We start from the raw sequence: 27,477 nt of genomic DNA on the forward strand, positions 1-27,477 counted from the left end.
CTCATCTCCTTCAGCTCTGTGTTTACGGCCACCCACATTGCTGAAACTGTTAGGATTGGTACTGCAATGACGTGCAATGTGCCCTGGCTTTCCACATTTAAAGCATTTGACGGCACCATCGTTTTTCTGCTGCGTTCCTTTTAATGCTTCCAAATATTGTCTACCCAATCTGGCCTTTCCACTTCCACGCAATGAGCTTTGTATGTGACGCTGTTTCCTGAGTCAGCGCATGGGATACCGTTTCTGCGAATGTGGGTTTTTGGGTTTGCATATGTCGCTCGCTTCGTTTCTACGTCCGGTATGCCATTTATAAAACTCTGGATTTTTAGCCCCTCGGTGTACACCACGAGTGCGTCCGCATTTGCCAAATGAGCCAACCTTTCAACATGCGAGGCAAATTCCTGCAAGGTTTCATTCGCTTTTTGGTGGCGGTTTTGCAACTCAATTTGGAATATATGTTTTCTATGCTCGCTTCCATAACGTCGTTCTACAGCACCCATCAATGCTTCATAACTGTTCCGTTCGTACTCTGGAATCGTCTGAAGATTTCCGAGGCAGGCCTTTTCAATGCCACGAACAGAGCTGCAACTTTATCTTCAGCATTCCAGTTGTTCACTGCTGCGGTCTTCTCAAACTGTAGCTTAAAGACCTGGAAAGGAACAGAACCGTCAAAGGATGGTGGTTTTACCTTTGGATTGCTTGCTGAAACAGCTGGGCGATTTAATTGCAACTCCTGTATACGACCTCTCAAAGCATCCACCTCGGCTTCGATTTTTTCCTCAAACTGCGTTATTTTTTCGTCCATACCCGCTTCGAGTTTTGATGATATACGCGCCTCTTGCGCTTCGAGTTGTACTGTTATGCGTGCCTCTTGTTCTTTCAGTTGTGTTTCCATCTTTGATGTTATACGTGTCTCCTGTGATTCCAGTTGGGATGCTATACTTGTCTTTTGTTCTTCCAGTTGAGATGACATTTGCGACGACATTTCTGAAATGCGTGCCTCCTCTGCTTCCATCTTGGATGTTAAACGTGTCTCCTGTGATTCTAGTTATTTTTCCATCTTGGATGTTACTGTCGACGTTTGTGCAGATATTGCAGCTAATATTGTATTCAAGTCTGTGTTCGCCATTGTCTACGGTGTTTCGTTTTTCTCCTCAATTTTTTTTGTTGTATCGTCGCCATCAAGATGAAAGACATACTCTTCCACGACAATTCCTTCTGCCTCCATTGCCTCTCGTAGTCTTTCCTGAAGTTCGAGTTTATTGCCGGTTGTATTCAATCCTCGGCTTTCCAACTCCTTCTTCGCTTGCTGGATCTTCAATTAACTCCACTTTGCCATGTCCTTATTGCACTCGAAATCTTCGGAATTTATTTAACAATTCCTCTTCTGCCACCAATTGTAACGAATTTACTGAATTCCGCTTCTTTCCAACCTTCTGCTAACGTTCGAATCACTAAACTGTTGAATAAATAACTCCACTATTCAATAATGCAAAATGGACTTTGTTAAAGTACTTCACAATAACACTACTATTGCTCGCTAGAGAGCGTCTTAAATCAAACTGATTGTCGTGCCTCTACTGTTGCTGCCTTTTATATTCTGTGATTTCTCGTTCGCATACTTCTAGGCGCTTCCATTTATAGAATTTACTAGTTGTTTATCAGCTATAAAATTACCCCGTATATAGCTTCGCATATGCGTTTGTATATGTGAGCACAATTATAATTGCATACTTTTGGGAGCATCTCAGATAAGATATCTGCATGTGTTTGTGCATCTCTTCTCCGTTGCGGGTACGTACATATGTGTAGACATAATAGCCATCATCCGGTGGCAAAGAGCATGAGCCAGATAAATAATTTGGCATGTAAATGCAACAACAACGATTTGAGCTAGATAAATCCAGATAGAAGACTGGTTCAATTTGTGAGCCAGATAACTTGTTAATTACTTATCTTTAATTTGGCAACGCTGCCTTTAATAAACCTACTTTTTCAAAAATAGATGTCGCTGCTTAGCCTTTCGCCGTATGAGTTAAATGAAAAACAGCGGCGACATCTGCCTATAACATTTCACGTGTGTGAAAATATCACATCTGCTTCTCAGGCCTCTCAATGATCCATAGCGTTCCCGTGAGAATTGAGCGTGAGCCGGAGATGTAAATCTCACTGGATGACGGTAAATGATTGATTTATTGATGTGCATACAAGTCACTGCTTAACATCGGCTTAGAGATGATAGCATCCCTTAGTGTTGCTAATATTCGTCACAATATATAGTTTGCAGTAAATCAAATTTTCTTATTAGCTTTGTGTTTTATGTATTATTTTTCTGAATGAATATAAATTTTAATTTAATGGTCTTCAGAAGCTCTTTTCCTTAACATTTCATAGAATTTATTTTATTTAATTTATATAAAACAAAATTTCTATTACTCAAACTTGTGTCCTCTGAAAGCTCTTATTGTGGACAGTTTCGCTCATAAAAAAAGAAAATTTGTACCTTGACAGCCCAAGCACACACATAAGAATGCGGATTGCGCATGTAAACAAAAGATCAGCTGTTTTTTATGACCAATTTGTACGTAATTTTCCTTTAGCTCTTGTTTTTTTTCTCTCTTTCTTTCCTTCGCTCAAGCAGTCAACTGTGACGTAGATGCGCAGAACGAAGCAATTTTGAACTCGTGAATGCGCAATCTTGTATTTGGTTTGTGCGTTGGCAGTTTAGCACTGTGGTGTGCATGGTTCAATTATGTATATACCCTACAAGAAACGCTGATAGTTTTACAAATACACTCAAACTTGTAATTGACAATGCTGATCCTGCGATGACGTAAACATTGATACTCAAATTTATGTATGTTCCTTTGTTCGCTCACGCATGTCAGCATGTTCCCAACGACAGCCTATAATCATGAACCCTACAAGAATACTGACTATCATATGACTATCATCTGATTGTCAGCAATGTCAACCTAACGATCAGCGCCTCATACAAACTTTCTATCACAAACTTAAGGGGACTTGCGCAAATGTGATGTAAACAACTGTATACGTGTGAGTTTTTGTCTCCTTCTTATACACCAACATGGCCTACTGATTAAGTATATAGCCGTACTGCTCACTCTCATTCCTTTCCTGGATCTGTGCTGACACTGTAACTATCAAAAAGAGTCATAAATGATAGTTTACTGTAGATATCAGGTTTGACTGTTATACTATCATAAATGACCATTGTTATCCTCCGCCAAAAATGAAACAATTCTTTTTGCTTTTTATTTACTTTATTTCATTACGTTTTTAATTTTGTACGTGATAAAAGCATACGTGTTTCTTATTTGTTTAAAATAAATAGTTTTATAAGAATTCGAGTTCAGAATGTTCAATTTAAATTCAGAAAATAACAAAACAACAGAAGAGCGCTTTCCTCATGCGGAAACCCATTTAAAAATGAATCACCACTAACCACTATTGTTTTTCGCGTATCAATTTTTTGAGTGCGCCCCATACATTCCGACAGCTTTTGGTATTTTTTAATACTATTTTCGATTTGTTTTCTTTTAGTATGGAGCTTTGAAATGCTCTCTTTTTCATTTTTTAAACTTATTTTTTATATGGTTTTCGTCGGTTGAAAATGGAGGAATTTAAAAAATAACAAAACAACCGTGATAATCATTTGATTGTCATATGACAGTCAATAGTGACAACATGATTAAATCGGATAAACTGTACTCGCATACATAAAATTCCGTTGAGAATTATGTGTCTGTATCACATGCTTAATGGTATCTGCTGTGTGTTCTTTTGTTCTGTACCAGGTGTCCGAAGCTTTCCCAGTTTGAGTCCTTCTTCATGATTATAGGCTGTCGTTGGGAACATGCGGACATGCGTGAGCGAACAAAGGAACATACATAAATTTGAGTATCAATGTTTACGTCATCGCAGGATCAGCATTGTCAATTACAAGTGCGAGTGTATTAGTAAAACTATCAGCGTTTCTTGTAGGGAAAAAGGACTCAAACTGGGAAAGCTTCGGACACCTGGTACAGAACAAAAGAACATACAGCAGATACCATTATGCATGTGAGACAGATACATAATTTTCAACAGAATTTTATGTATGCGAGAACAGTTTATCCGATTTAATCATGTTGTCACTAGTGACTGTCATATGACAATCAAAGGATTATCACGGTTGTTTTGTTATTTTTTAAATTCCGCCATTTTCAAACGACGAAAACCATATAAAAAATAAGTTTAAAAAATGAAAAAGATAGCATTTCAAAGCTCCATGCTAAAAGAAAAAAATCGAAAATAATATTAAAAAATACCAAAAGCTGTCGGAATGTATGGGGTGCACTCAAAAAATTGATACGCGAAAAATAATAGTGGTGATTCATTTTTAAATGTGTTTCCGCATGAGGAAAGCGCTCTTCTGTTGTTTTGTTATTTTCTGAATTTAAATTGAACGTTCTGAACTCGAATTCTTATAAAACTATTTATTTTAAAGAAATAAGAAACACGTATGCTTTTATCACGTACAAAATTAAAAACGTAATGAAATAAAGTAAATAAAAAGCAAAAAGCATTGTTTCATTTTTGGCGGAATATATCAATGGTCATTTATGATAGTATAACAGTCAAACCTGATATCTACAGTAAACTATCATTTATGACACTTTTTGATAGTTAGAGCTTCAGCACTGATCCAGGAAAATGAATGAGAGTGAGCAGTACGGCTATATACTTAATCAGTAGGCCATGTTGGTGTATAAGAAGGAGACAAAAACTCACACGTACACAGTTGTTTACATCACATTTGCGCAAGTCCCCTTAAGTTTGTGATAGAAAGTTTGTATAAGGTGCTGATCGTAATACGCCAATTACACGGCTCAAGTATCCTTGTGCCAATTACCAATTTGCACAAGTATTTGCGCGGTGTGTGCACCGGTTGCGCTATTTGCGCAGAGAACTGCGCTAAAGTCAAAACGATTTTGATATTTACGCATGTCTGCAAATATTGCACATGCTTTTTTCTTCGTGTGTGGTGAATCTTACACAGTTTACCTGTGGTTCCTGATAATATAACATCAGAAATTATTGCTTAAAAATGTTAATATCGAAGGCGTAAGGACCATCTCTAGCTTGTAACAGGAATTCACACAAATTCAATAATACATAATAATTTTTTATGCAATTAGAACACATGTTTCATTTGTTGCGCTAGTTGAAAAATGAACATTGCGCAGTGCTGCAATGAGTTGAGTTGGTCCTGCAATTAAAATATATATTTTATAAATACAATGGAAAATAAACGCTTCTGGTGCGAGTTTTTCGACTTATACCGTGAATTACCAGCACTGTGGAAAGTAAATAGTGATTTTTTATACAATTAGCCCTTTTTTATACAATTAAAACACATGTTTCATTTGTTGCGCTACTTTAAAAATGAATATTGCGCAGTGTTTTTGAGCCGTGTATGTCAAAATTATCATTTGCACAAATTCCGTCGTTTTATATTTGCGCATGACTTTTGTGTCATGTATGGGCCGTCTTAGGTTGACATTGCTGACAATCAGATGATAGTCATATGATAGTCAGTATTCTTGTAGGGTAGTTGAACCATGGTGGTGTGGTAGCCCTGATATTTGACACTTGCTGTCCACCACCGCCATACTTGGTCTGGTTTCATTTCGTTCCAAAAGTCTTCCTCTTTCTTCTACGGCTGTTCGCCTTCCAAGATGGTATGCGAAAATTTGTTGTTTTGAAATCATTTAAAATCCGCGATTTTCCAAGCCATCATAGTTTACCAATAATGAAAAATAGCTGCGTTGTTGAATGTCGACTTTACAGTTTGGGAATTGCTCGTATTTGTGGGCATTAATGTGGAAATTAATGGAAATCTAGCTTCCAAATGACAGCAATATGCTATGATGGCAAAGAGCAAATTGTGATGTTTTCTTATTTCAAACAAAATGATAGTTTATTATAAAATACTAAAATAGAGCTTTCTCCTTGTAGACGAAAGGTACTTCAAGTTTTGGCAAACGCCATAATAAGACGCACACCTTGTGCCGTCGCTGTGGACGTTCATCGTACCACATACAAAAGTCAACATGCTCCCAATGTGGATATCCCGCTGCTAAGTTGCGTTCATGTGAGTATAAAATATGACTGATAGTTTTCTTATAAAAGTTTTGTAGCATTTAATATAGATACGATATCTGCAGCTTTAAATTGGAACGGGCTCGGTTTTCGTAGCATAGAAAGAAATGCTTTGCCCGCGCCCAGGGTATTTTTTTTAAGCGCGGCCGAAGGCTGATAATTCAGAAATGTATTATGCTCAAAAATTATATATTTGTTTTTCGCCTTCGGATCTTTTAGCCCGATGTCAAGACTCAGCCCTTCGCATCCTTCCCCACATTGTCAATTATTACCAAAATGTGTTAAGAAGTTTTAAAGTAATATCCTTATTTCACCAAAAGCTTGTGCTTTCAATAGTCAGTTTCTTGTTGTAATACTCATGGTTACGAGTTGGTAAAAGTAATGCCCATATTAATGATTTGTTTATCGTACCGATATCTGCGAAACTTTAATTACTTTAACATGCCTAGTTTAAAATATTCTGTATTTTGAGGTCCCTAGCTGTGTCCATAGCTTTGTGTCCCAAGCATGCAGATAGATTAATGAACAACAGAATTGTAATTATTTTCAATATGAAACTTACTCGAATGTTCGAACAAAGTATAAATGTAATATAAATTTCTGAATCTACAAAGTTGACTAGGGTATATTCTTTTAACTTTAGCCGCTAAAATTGAGGTGAGAGTAGATCCTTATGTGAACGGCCAAAGTGGCAAGATTCAACTCATTTGAGCTTTAACTGCAGCTTAAACTTCTAAATGAGAAAGTGGGGCTTATAATTATTATTTAAGCTGAACTATACATGAAAGCTCTTAAATCAGGCTCCAAGTGGCAGGCCAATGTTATTGTCAATCTAAAAAAATTGCCCTAATGCTTTAGAAAGTGCAGCGAGTGCTAACGAACCACCGGTTTTGGTACCAGACAGCAATCATTCCTGCAACATTATCCACTTGGGACTACACCAACATAGTCGAGACACTTGTTATCGATATAATATAGTGGATGTTTGACACACGTGCACCACTTCAAAATTTGCGACGAGTGGTTCTCCGCTTAAACACAACTACTAAACTCGCCCACTACCAAGAAACAAACACTTTTGCACGCAATTTTCTTGCGCTACGTACCATTAGGCAACGTCTTGTTGTGTTAAGTGTTAAGGGTGTTGGGTGACTGAATCCAAGGAAACTTGCCGTTTCAACAGGTTAGGACCATAGGTTGCTATTAGGGCGTTGGTTCCATAATAATACAGATACATAAAGATGTTTAGTGGTTGGCGAGGTCAGAACGCATGCTGGATATATTTGAATTCAGCCTGTTATAGTATCCCCATGGAAGCATGTCCTAAGCGGTCGGAGAGGTCAGAACGCATGCAGGATATATTAGAGTTCAGGCAGATATAGTATCCACATGGAAGCTTGCCCTACGACCCCGGTAAGTCTGCCTTCCTCTTCTGCAAAAATTCGGTATTAGACTTTGATACCACAAAGCCAATAAAACACATACTAATTTTTTTTATTTATTTATTTATTAGTCTACAAATTTAACAATTAATCAGACTAAATATAGTTACGGATTACAGATAAATTACAGAAGCATACAAATTGAACAAAATTATATTATAAGATGAGTATGTATGTATGTATGGATGGAGTGCGAGAGACTGCCGAGCAACGAGAATTGATTGATTATTAGTGCTGTCACACAACAAGTTGGGCTGCGATGTGTGGGAGGTTGGAAAGGACGTGATTCCAGCCAACCACCCAAATCATTGCGTATTTAAGGTAGTCAGCAGATATTTTTTTATTAAGTGGAGTGAGTCACACCTATCAATGTTTTTGCAGTGCTTATTGAAGTCAGTACACAGACAACGAAGACGTTCGTGCATTTCAAAATTCGGGGTTGGATTTTATATAAGGTGCCACGAAATTATCATCCGCAGCTCTAGGAAACTCTTAGTTTATGAAATATAAACTTTTTAATTTCCAAATTTAGTAAAATTTAAACTTCAGTCCTGCACTTAAAATTCGGGTCGCACATGTCGATAGCGGTACCAAAAGACGCGTATTAGCGTCTAGATTCAGAATCCGAAAGCAGAAACTATATTCAGACCAATTCTAAATATTCTCGCGGAATTTTGTTCTCGCGGATTTTTTTATTCCCGCGGAAAAATTCCTCCAATTCTTTTCTCCTAGGGAGAAGAAAAATTGGGGAATAGGAATTTCGAATTTTCGAAGTCAGCTGTTTTGTCAATTGAAATTTCGTTGCGCATTTCTTATTTTGTTTAAAAAATTGAAGTTTAATTATTGTTGTGAATTTGTTTGAAATTAAGATATAAGGTATAAACAATGCACATTATTGCATTTCATGTGGTATTCACTGAAATGAGTAATGAATTGGTCACAGCAACATCAGAGGAGCATAATAAGAAGATGGCGGGATAACACAAATCCGCCGGAGTTGCCTGCTTTCATTCTGCAAAGCAATTTTCTGGCGGCCACGTTGAGTTGAATTCGTCCTTCGTCATATGCCAAAATCTATTTAAGCCTTATTTAAAAATCCTTGCGCAATTTCTGGATGGCTGCATCAAATATGTATACCAAGAGCTCTACCGTTGCTTATGATATACTTTTCGACTTAAAATAAAGAATATTGTGGTTGTAGTTGTTGTTGTATTAACAGTGAGAATATTGTGTTAGAATGTAAATACATATCTTAGCACAAATTTATACAAATAAGTGTTCTTTCTTAAAAGAACCAATTTCCTTTAACTATTTTGATGCATTCCCTTTAATTTAACCAAGTGAAAAAACTCCTATGAAATGGCAGAGAAATCTCCCTCTCCCTCACATTCATAATCAGACCAATTCTAAATATTCTCGCGGAGTTTTGTTCTCGCGGATTTTTTTATTCCCGCGGAAAAATTCCTCCAATTCTGTTCTCCTAGGGAGAACAATAATTGGGGAATAGGAATTTCGAATTTTCGAAGTCAGCTGTTTTGTCAATTGAAATTTCGTTGCACATTTCTTATTTTGTTTAAAAAATTGAAAAGTTTAATTATTGTTGCAAATTTGTTGGAAATTAAGAAATAAAATATAAACATTGCACAGTATTTATTGCATTTCATGTGGTATTCACTGAAATGAGTAATGAATTGGTGCCACAGCCACATCAACAGCGGAATATAAGAAGAAGACGGCCGCATAACACAAATCTGCCGGAGTTGCCTGCTTTCATTCAGCAAAGCAATTTTCTGGCGGCCAAGTTGAGTTGAATTCGTCCTTCATCATATGCCAAAATCTATTTAAGCCTTATTAAAAAATCCTTGCGCAATTTCTGGATGGCTGCATCAAATTTGTATACCAAGAGCTCTACCGTTGCTTATGATATACTTTTCAACTTAAAATAAAGAATATTGTGGTTGTAGTTGTTGTTGTATTAGAACTGAGAATATTGTGGTAGAATATAAATACATCTTTTAGACAAATTTGTACAAATAAGTGTTCTTTCTTAAAATAACCAATTTCCTTTAACTATTTTGATGCATTCCCTTTAATTTAACAAGTGAAAAAACTCCTATGAAATGGCAGAGAAATCTCCCTCTCCCTCACATTCATAATACCTACTTTTCTCCCATAACCGGTTTCCGCTTTTTCGAACATTGTTCAGAATAGGAGGAAAGGGAGAAGTGAAAAAACTCACAAGGAATTTTTATTTAGAATACGAGGAATTGGAGAAGAGAGAAAACTCGCACGGAATTTTCGTTTAGAATTGGGCTGAATACCTACTTTTCTCCCATAACCGGTTTCCGCTTTTTCGAACATTGTTCAGAATAGGAGGAAAGGGAGAAGTGAAAAAACTCACAAGGAATTTTTATTTAGAATACGAGGAATGGGAGAAGGGAAAAAACCCGCACGGAATTTTGGTTTAGAATTGGGCTGATTTTTTATCTCGTTTAAAAGTTATTCGCGGAAAAGACCTCGGTACTATTGTCGCTTTTTTCGTTGGTGCAATTAAACAAACGAAAACAAATAAAGTTGGTGATTATTGTTGCCAGCTCCGCAACAATTAGCCCTATTCTTGAATCCATCGTAGAAAATCTACGAATACAACCCTCCGCTACGAATACGAAGAATTTGCTATAACTGAACTCATGTGAAACCGAAAAAAGTGCTGCCAACATAAAATGACAAATTTTGGCTATTCGAAGTCAGCTGAGCGATTGTAAATAAAAAATTTCATCTTAAATTTTAGTTTAAAATTGCATTATATCATTTAAAATGGATTCCATATCATTTGCAGCTTTTTTAGAAGAAAATGAGCAAGAAAGGCGTGATTTAAAAACTGCGAGAAGTCTTGAAATTAGAAGAGGCTATGTATGTGAAAGTTTCCGTGTTTTAGTGAACTTATAAAGATTTTAAAAAATGTGTTTTATAAAAACTTTCCACCTAAACAAGGCTGCGTTTACCTACGTGCTCGGTGTTATAAATGAAGGAAGTACACCGTTGGGTGGGTCATCTTCAATGACTCCTATAATACGCTTAGCATCGGTATTACGTTTTTTTTTTGCCGAATGTAGCTATCAGCACGGAGTTGGAAAAAATTTTGACTCCGATGTGTCAGACCACATTTTCAAAAGTTTTGAAAGATGCCTTATTAATTTTCCAAACGCGGCTTTGTCCACAAATGATACACTTAGATATGAGCAACGAAGAGAAACGTAGCGTAAAAAGGGATTTCTACGAAAAATATAGGTTTCAGGGTGTAATCATGTTTTATAGTTTTTGTAATAATTGTCATCATTATAAGACCCTTAAACATTTAAATAAATATTTTAGTAATTTAATTTAATTCTTTTAAGCTTTCTTCCAAATCTGTGAAGCTCTGTTGCCGATATGCATACATGCATACATATTACAAAACCATTACTTTTTTCCAAGAAGTTGCATCTTTTGTTGGTGGCGCAATACTATTTGGAATGTTTTCCCAAAATTTGTTAACCTCCTCCTTTGGCACTTTGTAAAACCTAGCACCATTTCAGGGTGCTGCTGCAATAGGTCAAGTAAGCGGGAACATTGTTGGCGAGTTGTGACAATTTTTGACCTATTATAACAATAGATTGTAATTAAATTAGTATAAATATCACTTTTAATAATATAATTACATTTTATTTGTTTAATATTCCTTTTTATTCTGAATTTGAGACAATTTCACTTTTTTCCGCAAGCTGATACGCGTCGTAGAAAATTTGTACGAAACTCTACGATTTGACAGTTCGAGTGAGTTCAGTGAAGGCTTTCTACGAATTTCCAACTTACGATGGATCAGTGAACGGACTTTCGTAGAATCTACGAAAATCGAACATACGATGGATTCAAGAATAGGGTTGAATATCTTTTTATCTTGGTAGAACATTATAAGGTGGTGGCACGTCGACATAAATGCAAACAAACATACACTGTCAATGTATTTTGTTTTTGTAAAACACTTAATAATTTGTAGTCTAATATTATTTGGGGTGCTGCGCAGAAGGGTGTACTACACAGAAGGGGTTGGATTTTATATAAGGGTAATAGTGCAGTTTACGGTACCCACCCAAATTTGGGCCAAAATTTTCGAGTGAGGTATCAAAAGACGCGTATTCACGTCACGATCAAGAATCCGTTCAAAAGATATTAACGAAAAACCGAAAAAAGACCCACGGGTCCCTCCGAAACGGGGGGTGGGATCCATAGTATTTTTGCGCAGAACGCATTTCTGCGTTGGCGGCCTTCGGCCGCGCTTATAAAAAATAACCCTGGGCTACGCCATGCCAAGTCCGGGTGTGTGGTATAACCGTGGCTACCGCCACAGTGATGCACAATTTTATTTGTGGGTATAAACACAACAACAACCACATTAAAATCGCCAACTTCAACTGCACATATCTCCGGACAGAGATAAAATTTTTCTTTTCCGCCTTGGGATTATTGTTCTCGAGATTAATACGCGTCTTTTGATACCTCACTCGAAAATCTTGGCCGAAATTTCGGTGGGTACCGTAAATTGCACTACTACCTATATAAGGTGCCACGATTTTCAAACTTTTGTTGATTTGTAGGGGTAGAGGGGGTCCTAAAAATCACAAAATTATCATCCGCAGCTCTAGGGAACTCTTAAGTTTATGAAATATAAACTTTTTAATTTCCAAATTTAGTAAAATTTCAACTTCAGTCCTGCACTTAAAATTCGGGTCGCACATGTCGATAGCGGTATCAAAAGACGCGTATTAGCGTCAAGATTCAGAATCCGAAAGCAGAAACTATATTTTTTATCTCGTTTAAAAGTTATTCGCGGAAAGCACGTCGGCACTATTGTCGCTTTTTTCGTTGTTGCAATTAAACAAACGAAAACAAATAAAGGTGGTGAATAGTGTTACCAGCTCCGCAACAATCACCCTTATCGCGAAGTTCACGCGGAAAAGTGTTCGCCTTCACTTTTTTGTTCGGGTGAACTTTTTCCGCCTATCGGCAATTTCGGGCGAACAAAAGTTCACTCCGAAACAGCTGATGCTCTATTGTGAACTAGCAGTGAACAAGTAATTTACTTGCAATTGTGTAAATTTTGTAAACAAGCGTATATTTCCTTAAAATACAACAAAAATAGAAATAAAAAATGTATAAAATAATGTTTAGTATTGCACTTAGGTTGGTATTGATTGAGCGCGAGGAGAATATTAATGTGAAAGCGGTTCGGAGGCAATTAAGGGACAGTTCTAACCCTTCGAACCTAAATGATTCACTGATTTCAGCACTTTTGAATAACAAGTTATAGTTTTTTCGCCAATATTACAGGGTAAACAAGCCGGCATTCTAATATTTGCTAGATATCTTACAAACTCCTTGCCCCCATTGAAGCAAACATTTGGAGTTCAACCAATTGTAAAGTTGAGTACATGTCTTCGTTTTTACGCATAGGGAAAGGCGTTGGAAAGGACCAAGGAGTTGGTCTTAGCCAATCTTGTTTCAGCGAGGTGCTCAACATTTTGGAACCGTTGCTTTGTCCACAATGGATAACTTGGCCGACTAATACGTTGTCATAAAAAATAAAATTTACATACTTAGCAATACAGGAATTTCACTTTTTTCCACTCAGCTTCCGATTGTGCATTATTTATTGATTTATTTCTAATAATAAAAGTACATATAATTATAAGAGGTCCAAATTTCAAAACAAAAAATTACTTACATTTTGTTTTCCTCTCGTTGGCCTGTAAAATATAAGTGAACAAATTTGGGCTTCCCCGCTGTTCATTTCACCCGAACAAAGAGTTGCCGATAAGGTGAAATCTTTTTCGAACGCGAAAAATTCTTTCGCCACCCTCTGCGATAGGGTGAACAAAAACTGTGAATATTTTCGGGCGAAAAAAAAACTCGCGATAAGGGTGAATATCTTTTTATCTTGGTAGAACATTATAAGGTGGTGGCACGTCGACATAAATGCAAACAAACATACACTATCAATGTATATTGTTTTTGTAAAACACTTAATAATTTGTAGTCTAATATTATTTTGGGTGCTGCGCAGAAGGGTGTACTACGCAGAAGGACATCACCAGCCCAGGGTTATTTTTTATAAGCGCGGCCGAAGGCCGCCTATGCAGAAAGGTGTTCTACGCAGAATTACCGTTGGAATCAGCTTAAAATTTTTTATTTTTTTTTTACAAATGTATGTATTCTGCACTTGTTCCAATTAAATACATTAATTTCAAATTATTCAGAGATTTACAAAACAAAATATATTGATAGTGTATCTTGCTTTGCATTTATGTCGACGTGCCACCACCTTATAATGTTCTACCAAGATAAAAAGATATTGTTGCGGAGCTGGCAACACTATCCACCACCTTCATTTGTTTTCGTTTGTTTAATTGCAACAACGAAAAAAGCGACAATAGTACCGACGTGGGCAGCGATTTAGTTTAGCACCCCCCGATTTCGGGTTTTAACTTGGTATCAAATGAAAGAGAGAGTTATCCCGATCACAAATATACATCTTTTAAAGTGCGCAAACTTAAAATTTAAAAGTTATTTGTTGTTAACGTTTGCAAATTTCTATACAACTTTTATATCTGTATACGTACCCTTCAAAAAACGCGAGTACTCCATAAATAATTTAAGGTATACTCCTTTGGGAGTATAGAAGTGTTCCAAAACTAATCTGTATTCATACAAAAAATGTGCTCCAATTAACATTGCGATGTCCTAGGAGAGGAGTAGGTGATCCCACTCTCGCTTTGTTTGTGAGTATTCCATAGAGTACATACGTGAGAGTACTTTCCAAAGTACTTTCACTGTAGTACTCCATTGAACACCCACAGAGGATCATATGCCAAAGTACTAAAGAAGAATTGTGTTGTCGGAAAGAATTATCGGAGTGAATTTAATTTAAAATGAAAGTAAATGAAGAGGGGCAATACAACTTTATATTTTATACTACGAATATTCTTATGTTATTTAGCATTTGCGTGAATAAAGAAACTAATATTTGTCTATACTATAGTATGTATACATAAAACCAGTGCGCTGTTGCATTTTATCAGAGTTGCCATAGTAAAATTTTATCATCACTTATTTGTATGCAATATTTTACTTTTGGCAACTCTGTTCGATCGTCATCGTGTTGTGATCACGGTCGTTAAAAAACGAGCAATGATCGGCTGATGGTGGTCCGTAAATGCATTGCAAAGGAGTATTGTTAGCGTACTCCAACATGAAGCAAATGGAACAAGTAATCCAACAATTTTTGCAGGGGTATATATATTTTATGACATTACAAATCTGTGCTGCCACATCTAAAAAACGCACACAAGTGCAGAATCGAAAAATAACTCATAAAAATACCTTTCATCTGATGTATATATATCTTAAGCTTTTCTAGTCTTTATTTACCAAAAATTTGAAAAAGCTCTTTTTTTTGCATTCGTGAACGAGCTGATATTACCTTATAACTCTTATGTTTATTGTTATGTTAGCCGATCCAACACCGGCTGCGCCATGCACAGTAATTCTGCGTAGAAGGCCGCCTATGCAGAAAGGTGTTTCAACTTTTCAAAATGAGTAGTAAAAATATATGTTTTCCTTTTTCTTTATTAACTGAAAGGTGGTAAGGTAATATTTATATTTGTATTTTTTTTTTGTTTATGTGGCAGCACAGCTTTGTAATGCCATCAATAAAATATATATGTATACATTGTACAGGTCTACAAGTAGGATATGTAGCAGCACGCACATACACAGCCACGCTCACCTGATAAAATGCTTGTTCTTGTTCGTTTTTTTTGTGGATGCTATTTGGCACTGTTGTACTTCTTAGGACAAAAAAAGTTTAGTAGCTGCTATCGAAAATTGCTTAAAATTTTTTTTCTTATATTACAAAGAAATATACTTATTTACTTTCAAACGAGCACTTAATTACATCTCTCTTTAATAACCATATATTTTGGACAATTTTAATTAACAAATTGTGATACTTTATTACCGGGGACGATTGCTAAAACACGACCAAAAGCGTCGGGGGAGTTATTAATAGACGCGTTTTGGCCTCATTTCCAATAATTCGAATACTTTTTCTCTTCGGACTATTGACAACAGGACAAAACGCGTCTATTCATTTTTCTTTCCGCTTTTTTTGACGGGTTATTGCAGTCGACCTTGGTTTCAAACTGTTTTTCGCGGAGAACTTTTGAACGGGTAGAAAAACTTAACTCACGTGTTTGTATTCTTAATTCTGAAATAACTACGCGTCCTCAGATACCCCAATTGAAGACTTTTTTATAATTTTCTGAAGGACCCATATGGGTGCACTTAAAACTTCCCACTAAATTCGTTCAAAAAAATGTACCTTCTCAGCAACCCATATCTGATATTCCGATCCCTTTCTTGCTTCCCTGTGTCGCTTTCGACGAAGCAACCCCGGTAATTTTGACACTTCGTTCAGTGTCAAAACTCATGTTCCACGCAGGTTCCACTGGGTTCCACGCTAGTTTGACACTGACCCAAGTGTCAAACTGCCGTGTGTTAGAAAGGGAAAGAAATTGTTTCCGTCTCATACATATCATACTTGTAAACCTGTACCATGGTTCAATTATGTACAGGTTGGATCATCTCATCAGCTGATTTTATTTATGTCATTGCATGGTCGAAGGGATTGTCAAAAGGAGATGGCAAACTCAAAATGAAACCAACACATTGGCAACATTTTACTTACACATACAAAAACTGCTAAGTTTTATGTTTCCATTCCATACCATTCGCACCAACACCAATACACAGATTTTGACAATTTGAACAGACATATTTTGTTGCTTTACAGATGAGCCAACCTGTATATAGTTGAACCATGACCTGTACAATGTATGTATATATAAATGTGCATGTTGCTACAAAAGCGCGATTGATTTAATAAAAACATTTATAATAAGTAAAAACAATGCAAAAATGAAATGTGAAATATACAAAAATGCAATTTAAGTTTATCGTTGCCAATTTATATAGATATGTATGTGGATTAAGGTTTTGAAAGATGTGTAAATTGTAATTTAAAGTGCTATAGAAATTTGCAAACTTGGTAATAGTCTAGTTGAGGGGTCGACTGCTAATACGCTACCAAATATATCGAGAGAGGTCTCAAACGACGCGTCTTGACATCAGTATTAATAATCCGATGGCGGAAAATAAAAATATTAACTCGTTCAAAAGATATTAACGAACTACCAAAAAACAGACCCGTGGGTACCTCCGAAACCGGGGGTGGGATCCATAGTATTTTTGCGCAGAACACCTTTCTGAGTTGGAGGCCTTCGGCCGCGCTTATAAAAAAAACCCTGGGCTACGCCATGCCAAGTTCGGGTGTTGGTATAACTGTAAGATGACCATCGTGGTCATCTTTATTCTTGCGTCGTAGTTGACGCAGGTTATCGCCCAAACGCTTTAACGCAACTTAAGTAAGGCACACAATATTAATTGCGTAGACTTCTCGCACATACACCGCTTCTAATACCAAAACAAGAAACTGATGAACTTTACTCTTTAAATATATTCTTTTTAAAATTTATTTGTTGAATATAAAAATGTTCACAAACTTAGAAAATTTAATATATATGTATATATATATATATATGTGAGCTGCTGAAAACTTTTGCTTCTTGACGAGTTGAATGCGCGAAATTAATTGGCGTCATTCGAAGTTACGTTTATGAAGGTAACCCTCATGGTGAGTGATTGGTGTGGTCAAAAAATTGACGTGGTTAATATTTAATGATTGATGTTATGGTCACTCAACACTTATCATAAGGGTTGCCTTACATCATCCCCCTTTGGAAAAGAAGAATTGGCCAAATTCTTCTGTCCCAAACGTGATGTATTTTATCTTAATAAAAGTTTAAGACTGTTAAACTAAATTTAAATCTACATCTATGTTTAGATCTAAATTAAAAATGAAATTCTAAAGTCTAATTCTAAAGTAGGACTTAAATTTAATTTTTATAATTAAAAACAATTTTTTTGTGTTTTAATTCTACTGTATGAATTAAGTTCTTAATTTTTAATGATTGTTTAAATTTATTTGATTTCATTGTCTTTTTTTCAGGTTTGGAAGAAAAACATTTTATTTCTAATTTAACAATAGAGATTAACTTTAAATAATCTTGAATTTAAAAATTTAATTTAATTAATTTTTCTTATTCTATTTTTATGTACTATTTTTTTCTTTTTCGTTTCGTCATCAATTAACGTGACGTTTACGCCGTCAATACCTATTACGGTATACGGACCAATATAGATACTACTATGCTTGTCGCGGGGTTCTTTTTCAAGCAATACCTTGTCAAATGCCTTGACAGATATTGGTTGTGAACTTTTGTTATATCCGGTTTGATTTTTTAATTTGTGTTCTGTAACTGTTTTATTCGCTAATTCGTGCGTTTTTTGAAAACGAAATTTAACTTCTTTCGAATAGTTTGCTATGTTATAAATCGGGTCTATTTTATCGGTTTGCAGTTCTTTTGGTAAATTAGCTGTTTTGCCAAAGACTAATTCATATGGTGAGAATTTATTATCGAATACTGTGTTTGTTGTTGTGTTGTGAAGAAAAGTAAAATATTTCAAGTAAACATCCCAGTCGGAAAAATTGGGATTTAGAAAAGATCTTAAATATTCATTGAAAACTCTGTGATTTCGCTCTACTGTGCCGAGAGTTTCATGATGGTACGCTGTGGAAAATTTATGTTCTATTTTTAATAATTTTGTTAACTCTGAAAAAATTTCATTTTTGTATTCGGTACCTAAATCGGTTTTAATCGTCTTCATAATGCCATATATTAGTATGAAATTTTCAAAAATAGCTGATGCGACCGTTTTTGCACTTTTGTCAGGTATCGCAATCGTTACTAAGTATTTGCTGAGATCGCATATAATGGTGACAGCGAACTTGTTACCATTATCGGATTGAGGTAGAGGTCCTATAGTGTCAATGACAACAATGTCGAATGGCTTACATGGTGTTTCGGTTAGGACTAAATTTTCTTTTGTTTTTGGCTTAACCTTATTCAAAAGACATTTTTCGCAGTTTTTAACAAATTTCGCTATATCGCGCGTCATGCCTTTCCAATAATATTTGGTTCTGAGTTTTGCATAAACTTTTTTGCTACCGAAATGTCCTCCTAAAATTGGGTCGGTATGGTAAGTTGTTATTAATTGTTGTTTTTTGTCTTCGTCTGTCACAGTTTCTACGGGTTCGGTTAGGACGATTTCTAAATGTTTTAAAATTTTATTCCCAGTGGTTTTCAGATCTGATATCGAAAAATATTTAAAAAGATTATCATTTTTTTGCAATTCAATTATATTAATATTGCGCTTGCCAGCTTCTTTTTGTAGCTTCAAAAGTAATTCATCTAAATGTATTATTTTGTTAGCACACGCAACCTTAATTAACTCAATCTTTTTGTGTTTTAAATGCGCATTTAATTCAAAATTCGTAATTTTACCACTTTTATCATAATTTATTTGTGATTTTACTCTGGGTATTTTCTTTGAAAATTTGTTTGAAAAATTATCATAAACTTGTAATTTTATGTTTTCTTTTACTTTTTCTTCTTTGAGTATTTCTTGTTGCATTAATTGTTCTTGTTTTGTCTGTGATCTTGTCTGTACTGCTAAAATTGATGTTCCTGAATTTTTTATTTCTTCTATTGTGATGCGAGAGAGTGCATCTGCTCCTACGTTCGTTTTACCTTTTATGTATTCAATAGTGAAGTTGTACTCTGCCAGTTCAAGTCTGATACGTGAAAGTTTTGAAGAGGGATCTTTCATATTGAACAAGTAAACTAATGGACGATGATCGGACTTGACTGTAAAGTGTGTGCCATATATGTATGGTCTGAACTGTTTTATTGCAAAAAATATAGCTAAAAGCTCTAACTCAATTATTGATTTCTTTTGTTCTGAATTATTAAATGATTTGGACGCGAAACAAATTGGTAAGTCAATGCCATCTTTATTTTGACTTAAAATGGCACCACAACCAATTTTTGAAGCGTCGACAGTAATTATAAATTCCTTTTTGAAGTCTGGGTATTGGAGAATTTGAGGAGAAATTAAGGATTTTCGGAGTTTTTCAAATGCTATATCACATGCTTGATCCCATTTAAATTCCACTCTTTTCCTGCTAAGTTTATTTAAAGGTGCTGCTATGGAAGCAAAATTTGGTATAAACCTTCTGTAATAATTGGCGAATGCCACGAATCGTCTTACTGCATCTTTATCGGAAGGTTTCGGATATTTCTTTATTGCAATTATTTTGGAATCGTCTGGAAGTAGACCTTTTGACGAACATTTGTGTCCTAGGAAAGTGACTTCTGAACGCATGAAGTTGCATTTTTCGGGATTTAGACGCAAATTAAATTGTTTGCATGTTTGAAAGACTTGTTCTAAATTTTTAAGATGGTGAGCTTCGCTGCACCCAATGACTATAAGATCATCGACATATAAAAAGGCTTGGTTTGGAGAAATTCCTGAAAAGGCAATTGACATCATTCTTGAGAATGAATTCGGAGCTACGTTTAAGCCGAATGGTAAAACTTTCCATCGAAAAGCACCGCGATCAGTGCTGAATGAAGTGATGTCTCTAGAATCTTTATTTAATGGGATTTGGTGGAAACCTGAATACAGATCCAATGTAGAAAAATATTTGGCTCTGCCTAGATTATCAAGAATATCGTCTATTCGTGCAAGTGGGAATTTGTCTGCTATCAATTTTTTGTTTACGGCTCTAAAGTCAACACACATCCTGTAGGATTTCTGTCCATTTGGGTTTTTCTTTGGCACAAGTATCAATGGACTATTATAGTTGGAATAGCTGTGTTCTATAAGATCGTTTTGCAATAAATTATCAACTTGTTTATTAATTTCCTCTCTCTGACAGTATGGTAAACGGTAGTTTTTTATGTAAACAGGATTTGTATCTGTCAATCGTAATTTCTGTTCATAAAAGTTGTTAAGTGTCATACGATCGGTCTTTAGTGCAAAAATATCATCATATTTTAGACATAAATCGAGAAGTTTTGGTTTGGCATAGTTTGGCATTTGTTTTTCTAAAATTGATTTTAATTCCTCTGACCTTTTCGAATCTTTTGAAAGATCATTGATTTTATACACGTTATAGTTGGTGATTTCATCCGTAACTATGTTACAATTTCTTACGTATTTTACCTCGTCAGTGACGTTTAATACCTTTATTATCGGATTGTTGGTGTCAACAATACACTTTGCGGTGAACACACCACTACAAATTTCCTGTGCGTCTATGAAAACTGGATGTTTAGATTTTTTCAGCTTAAATAAGCGATAAACTTCGCATCTAGGAGGAATTATCAATGTATTATCGGTTGTATTATGTAAAATTGAAATTTTATGAATATTTTTGCCAATGCCAATTGTTATGCTCTCGTTTGCATAGTCTATGATGCAATTGTATTTTTTCAAAAAGTCTTTGCCTAAAATACCATCTGACGGTATGTTGAATTTGTCATCTACTACATTTAAAGTATGTGGAATTGAAAAATTTGAATAAAAAAGTTCTGTTTTAATGGTACCCAATGTTGAAACTGTATCTGTCGTAACACCCGTTATATTTATAATATTGTTGTTATTTATAGAAACATTTTGTTTTAAACTTGAAAGTTTTATAATTGATATATCAGCCTGTGTATCTACTAAGAAAGTGCATGTTTTAAAAGAGTCAATACAATTCAGTTCGATAAAATCTGAGTAGTTCAGGTTTAAACAATAAATTGATTTATTTTGAAAAACGTTATTTAATTCAGATTCTGGTCCCCCAGTGTTCGCTCCTGAGGGCCGTTGGCGTTTAAAGTGCGTACACTAGCATTATTTGTAGTATTTGAACGTCGATTGTTGTTGTTACTGTTGTTATTGCTGTTGTTTCTGTTTACGGGCCTGCTATTGTTATTTCGAAAATTACCATTATTTCGCGAGCCATAATTATTGTTGTTATTATGCCTATAATTGCTATTGTTGTTTCTGTTAAAATTGTTGTTGTACCTCGAAAAGTTGTTCCTATTATATTGATTTGACCTGAAGTTACCTCGAAAACTATTATTTTGCCTGTTATAACGTGATCTAAACGCTAGTACCTGCCTTTCACTTGTTTGGTTATTTTGTTCTACGATCATTTTCGCAACTACATCCTTAGAGTCAGTAAACGTAGTTGACGCTAAAATTGATTTTACTAGGTCTGAGCGAGTGTTAAGCCGACAAACGTTGACGGTTTGTTCGACTGCCATTTCGTGCGCTTTTTCCTGAGTCATTCCTTCTATAACTAATGATCGTTCTAAAGCATCGGAGAGTTCCTCAACACGTTTAGCGAATTCAGTATGATTATTATTAAAAACTTTTAACGATGCAATTTTTCCTGCAACAACTTTTGAGTTGTCGGGTTTTATTCTACCTTTTAATGCATCTTTTATTTGTTGAATTGTTGTTACTTCATTTGGAATTGCCTCACGCGCTTTCCCTTCTAACTTGGATTTTATAAACGAAATGAAAGTATTTGTCAAATTTTCTTCCATCAAATCTTCTATCAAAACTATTTTATCTATAAAGGATGCAAGTGAAAGCGGATCGCCGCTGTAGTTTTCTCTAATTATGGATGCACACATAGTAATAAAAGTTTTCTTTTGCTCTGAAGTCGCCATTGTTGGTTGTTCTTCGCTAATTGTGTCTAAATTATTATTGTGGAGTGAATTGGAAAATCCAGGGAAATCCTCAAGAAAAGATACGTGACTTTTTTTAATAATACTAGCTTTGTAAGCTGAAGTTGTCGATGCGTCAGATAATTCTTCCTCAGTGTCAAAATCCGAACTTGATTCGCTTTCTTGTATTAATTCAGAAAGATCTTTGGGTATTTTTATATTGCAGTTAATTCTAGAAAAACATTTAGTGAGTTGTTCTCTGCACTTTGACAAACTTTCGATTATTGAACTAGGCTTATCTCGATTTTCAAAATATGAATTTACTTGTATTATGATTTGGTTATAGCTTTTAATTAAAGCATCTTCATATTCTATTGATTTTTTCGCTGAGATAGATCGGTTATTTAAAACTCGTTTAGTAACTTTAGTGAAATTAGAGCGTAAATTTTTGAAATTGGAATCAAAATCTGACATTTGACAACTGACATCTGAAAACTTTATTACATTTATTGAAAATGTTTACCTCCGTGGCAGAAAAAAAAAAAAAAAATGTTTCATAAAAAAAATTCGGAAAAATGTTAAAACTAACGCTGTAGGCACTGTTTATATAAGAATGAATTTGAAACTATTCATTCGCTCAGTAATTGTGGTTTGTAATTTAAAAAAAATTTTTTTTTTGTTTAAAAATCAGAGAATATTCGAAATATTCAAAATCGATGAGTTAATTGGTAAATCGTAAAGATTCGCATATTCGAAAGGCGCTGTATTTAAGACTTATTTTGTAAATGCAAGTGAATGTTGAAATATTTTAACCGCACTGTATTCGTTTAATAATGCAAAGAGAAAAAACTGTTGGGATATTTGAAAGACACTGTATATAATACACAGTTTGAAAAGAGTCGCAAATGTAAGATATGTTGAAATATTTGGAATACACTGTATTCGTGTGATGCTTCGAAGGAATTGTTAACTATTTGAATGGCACTGTATTTGTTGCAAAAAAAAATATGTAAATGTTTATGATATTCACTATGTTCAATTTCCGAAGAAATAATTGGAAAAAGGGAAAAGTAAGCTTTCACCGATAAAATAAATTTTCACCATTACCATTATGTGACTGTAACCTGTCTATATTGATATTTGAAGTCAATGAAAGATTTCAAAATTGATTAGCTTCGAATAATTATCGCAAAATTTTGGCGAAAAGGTTTGATATTTTTGGTATTATACATATAAAATTGATGTATAATTTGCGTTTCAAAAAGGTTTTAAAAAAAATGTTTAAATTTGAAAAAATAGTTTTCCGATTGTATTTATTACGAAGCAGTGTTCGCATTTAAAATAAAAAAATTCAAGTTCCATGTTAATGTTTGAAAAAGAAAGAATATAGTAATATATGCGTGATAATTTGCATGTGGTGGCCGTATATTTGAAATTACTATGCTTAATGTACATTTGAATTTTTCGAAATTTGAATGTTTATATTTCAATATAATAATTTTATGTATGTAAGTAATTTGAAAAATTCAATTTCTTAATTTAATTAGTTTAACATGTTATTGTCTTTAAAGTAGAAAAAGTATGTTGCTACATGCGTAGTAAACAAATGTTTAAGAAAAGTACGTTTATAATCAAAAGTGTCAAATTGTGTTGCTACATGCGTAGTAAACAAATGTTTAAGAAAAGTATGTTTATAATCAAAAGTGTCAAATTGTGTTGCTACATGCGAAGGCTACATGTGTATTACGAAAAATTGTTGCTAAGTTTATAGTATACATGTATATATATTGAGAAAGCCAAACTACCTACGTATGTACAAAGTTAAAATTTTATATACGTATATATTATGGTACTGTACCACCTTTTTTCTGCTTTGCTTGCTGCCTTTGCTTGTATACTGCTGAAATTTGTTGTTGTTGGTGTTGTCTTCCGTTACTGCCGTTACCAACTGATGCTTTTTCTGCTTCTTTGCCTCTCATTCTTGCTTCTGTCTTTTAGCTTCTTTTGCTTTCTCGAATTTTTGTGGATGAGTAAATGGCTTGGGGTTATATTTAACCGCTATTAACGGTGCTCTGTAAAGGCGTCACAGGTGGTTGTGTTTTTAATATCACCGTTATGGCATGGTACAGCCGATTAAAAATTAAATTTTTGTTCATATATACATATGTATATGTATGTATGTTCCAGCCCATCACAACTTTCTAACACTTCTTTATATTTTCAAAAATGTATATATGTATATTTTCTTTTATATGTATTTTAAATGTAAATTTTTGGGTAAAAGTCCACTTTTCGTTGTAGTTTTGGTTTTTTTTGAAATTTTATAATTTTTGTAGTTTTTCTTTTGATATATATATTTGTTTGTACTTTTTAGAAATTTTGTAATTTTTGTAGAGTTTGAAATTTTAAGATGATTTTTTTTTTGTAGTCTTTTTGTAATTTATAATGTTTTGTAGTCTTTTTATGATTCTATGCTACTTCATGTAATTTTTGCAAAGTTTTTCTTTGTCTTTTATATTATTTTACGTATTTTTGCATTAGCACAACCACCACGCACTTTTTTCGTCCATAACCCCACGCACATATATATATATTTTTTTTAAAACCTTAAATTGATTTTGTACTGCAGGGAATTTTCTTCTTCCCCGGAGCCATCTTTTGCCGCAGGCATGGCCACGGTCGCCATGTAAGACGACCATCGTCACGGTCGCCATGTAAGATGACCATCGTGGTCATCTTTATTCTTGCGTCGTAGTTGACGCAGGTTATCGCCCAAACGCTTTAACGCAACTTAAGTAAGGCACACAATATTAATTGCGTAGACTTCTCGCACATACACCGCTTCTAATACCAAAACAAGAAACTGATGAACTTTACTCTTTAAATATATTCTTTTTAAAATTTATTTGTTGAATATAAAAATGTTCACAAACTTAGAAAATTTAATATATATGTATATATATATATATATATGTGAGCTGCTGAAAACTTTTGCTTCTTGACGAGTTGAATGCGCGAAATTAATTGGCGTCATTCGAAGTTACGTTTATGAAGGTAACCCTCATGGTGAGTGATTGGTGTGGTCAAAAAATTGACGTGGTTAATATTTAATGATTGATGTTATGGTCACTCAACACTTATCATAAGGGTTGCCTTACATAACCGTGGCTACCGCCACGGTGATGCACACATTTTTTTGGGGGGTACTAACACAACAACAACCACATGTAAATCGCCAACTTCAACTGCAAATATCTCCGGACATAGATCAAATTTTTCTTTTCCGCCATCGGATTATTGTTCTCGAGATTAATACGCGTCTTTTGACACCTCTCTCGATATTTTTGGTAGCGTATTAGCAGTCGACCCCTCAACTAGACTATTGCCGCAAACTTTAACAACAAATGATGGTCATAGTCTAGTTGAGGGGTCGACTGCTAATACGCGTCAAAAAATATCGAGAGAGGTGTCAAAATACGCGTATTAATCTCGAGAACAATAATCCGGGTGTGTGGTATAACCGTGGCTACCGCCCCGGTGATGCACAATTTTTTTTGTGGGTACAAACACAACAACAACCATATGCAAATCGCCAATTTCAACTGCAAATATCTCCGGACAGAGATAAAATTTTTCTCGAGATTAATACGCGTCTTTTGATACCTCACTCAAAAATCTTGGCCCAACTTTAGGGTGGGGCCCCTACACTGCACTACTACCAAAAAAATTGTGCATCACCGTGGCGGTAGCCACGGTTAAACCACACACCCGGACTTGGCATGGCGTAGCCCAGGGTTATTTTTTATAAGCGCGGCCGAAGGCCGCCAACGCAGAACGGTGTTCTGCGCAAAAATACTATGGATCCGACCCCCGGTTTCGGAGGTACCCGCGGGTCTTTTTTCGGTTTTTCGTTAATATCTTTTGAATATCTCTCGATATTTTTGGTAGCGTATTAGCAGTCGACCCCTCAACTAGACTATTACCCAAAATATTCCCCTTTCACCAAGCAGAAAAGGGCTATTTACCATCACTCTAATAAGTTTTACTACAAATAACACCTACCATCTTTTATACTACTTTGGCTCCATAGAACCCAATCATCATCAGTTTAGGAATAGGTGCTGCAACAACCTCCGCTCCGAACTCAAAACTGCTGAGTTAAAGTGCTATGGCTCTTAAAAAACACCGTAACAAATACGGTTGCTTCAAAAACAGCCAGACGGCAAATAATAATAATCGATATGCCTTTAGCAGAGGAACGGTACAAATGTTACAACAACGGTAGTATCAAAATTGTTGTGCGCTCCCACTTTTCTTGTTTTTTGGTTTAGCGATTTGTTTGTTAAGTCTTTCAAGTCTATTTTTTATCTAATTAGGATTTGTTGTAGAGAATAATAGGCCAAAAATTACACGTAATTCTTTCTTTCGCCTGGTAGATATCACCAGTTATTAATACATGGCAATTGCTTGCTTCGGAGAGACTGGCAGCCGGTACGGGCTCCTTCTATTTATTTAATACGTTTGTTTTATTGAATAGTTTCATCATTTACACACCGTGATTACTAATCCATTAGCTAAAATAACATGTTTTTATATTTGAATTTTGATTTTATGTACAATATTATTTTTTTCCTTGCAGACAACTGGTCAGTGAAAGCCAAGAGGAGGAAGACCACTGGTACTGGTCGTATGCGTTATCTGAAAGTGGTACGCCGACGTTTCCGTAATGGTTTCCGTGAAGGTACACAAGCCAAACCCAAGAAGTCCACGCAAACTAAATAATTATAGCTAGACATATGACTTAATATGGTCTATAGTTTAGTTGTGTTTATAAGTAGTTAAAAATAAAAATGTTTGGAGAAAATAAATAAAAGATTATTTCCTTTTTTGTAAAACAATACTCTGTATTTTATTAAAATGTTTAAAGGCAATGCTAAAGTAAATGCTGTTTGCTTTATAATTTATACAAGTAATTTTTAAATTCCGTAGAACCATTAACTTAATTTAAACTACATAATATTTTTTTACAATAGCCGTGTTTTTTAACACGCGTATATCCGTTTACGCTTAAACTTTATATTGACTGC

At 34.9% G+C, this 27,477-nt stretch overlaps 1 protein-coding gene across 1 annotated transcript; it reads left to right on the plus strand.

The window, feature by feature from the left end:
- Positions 1 to 5,611: 5,611 nt before the first annotated feature.
- On the plus strand, positions 5,612 to 27,288 carry RpL37a (ribosomal protein L37a). Its single transcript, XM_067781912.1, has 3 exons — positions 5,612 to 5,744; positions 6,022 to 6,157; positions 27,030 to 27,288. Exons 1-3 carry the CDS (start codon positions 5,742 to 5,744, stop codon positions 27,170 to 27,172), a joined length of 282 nt encoding a protein of 93 aa, XP_067638013.1. The 5' UTR covers positions 5,612 to 5,741; the 3' UTR covers positions 27,173 to 27,288.
- The last annotated feature ends 189 nt before the right edge of the window (positions 27,289 to 27,477 follow it).

This window comes from Eurosta solidaginis, chromosome 4 (assembly GCF_040869045.1).
Source record: "Eurosta solidaginis isolate ZX-2024a chromosome 4, ASM4086904v1, whole genome shotgun sequence".
Taxonomy (NCBI): domain Eukaryota; kingdom Metazoa; phylum Arthropoda; class Insecta; order Diptera; family Tephritidae; genus Eurosta; species Eurosta solidaginis.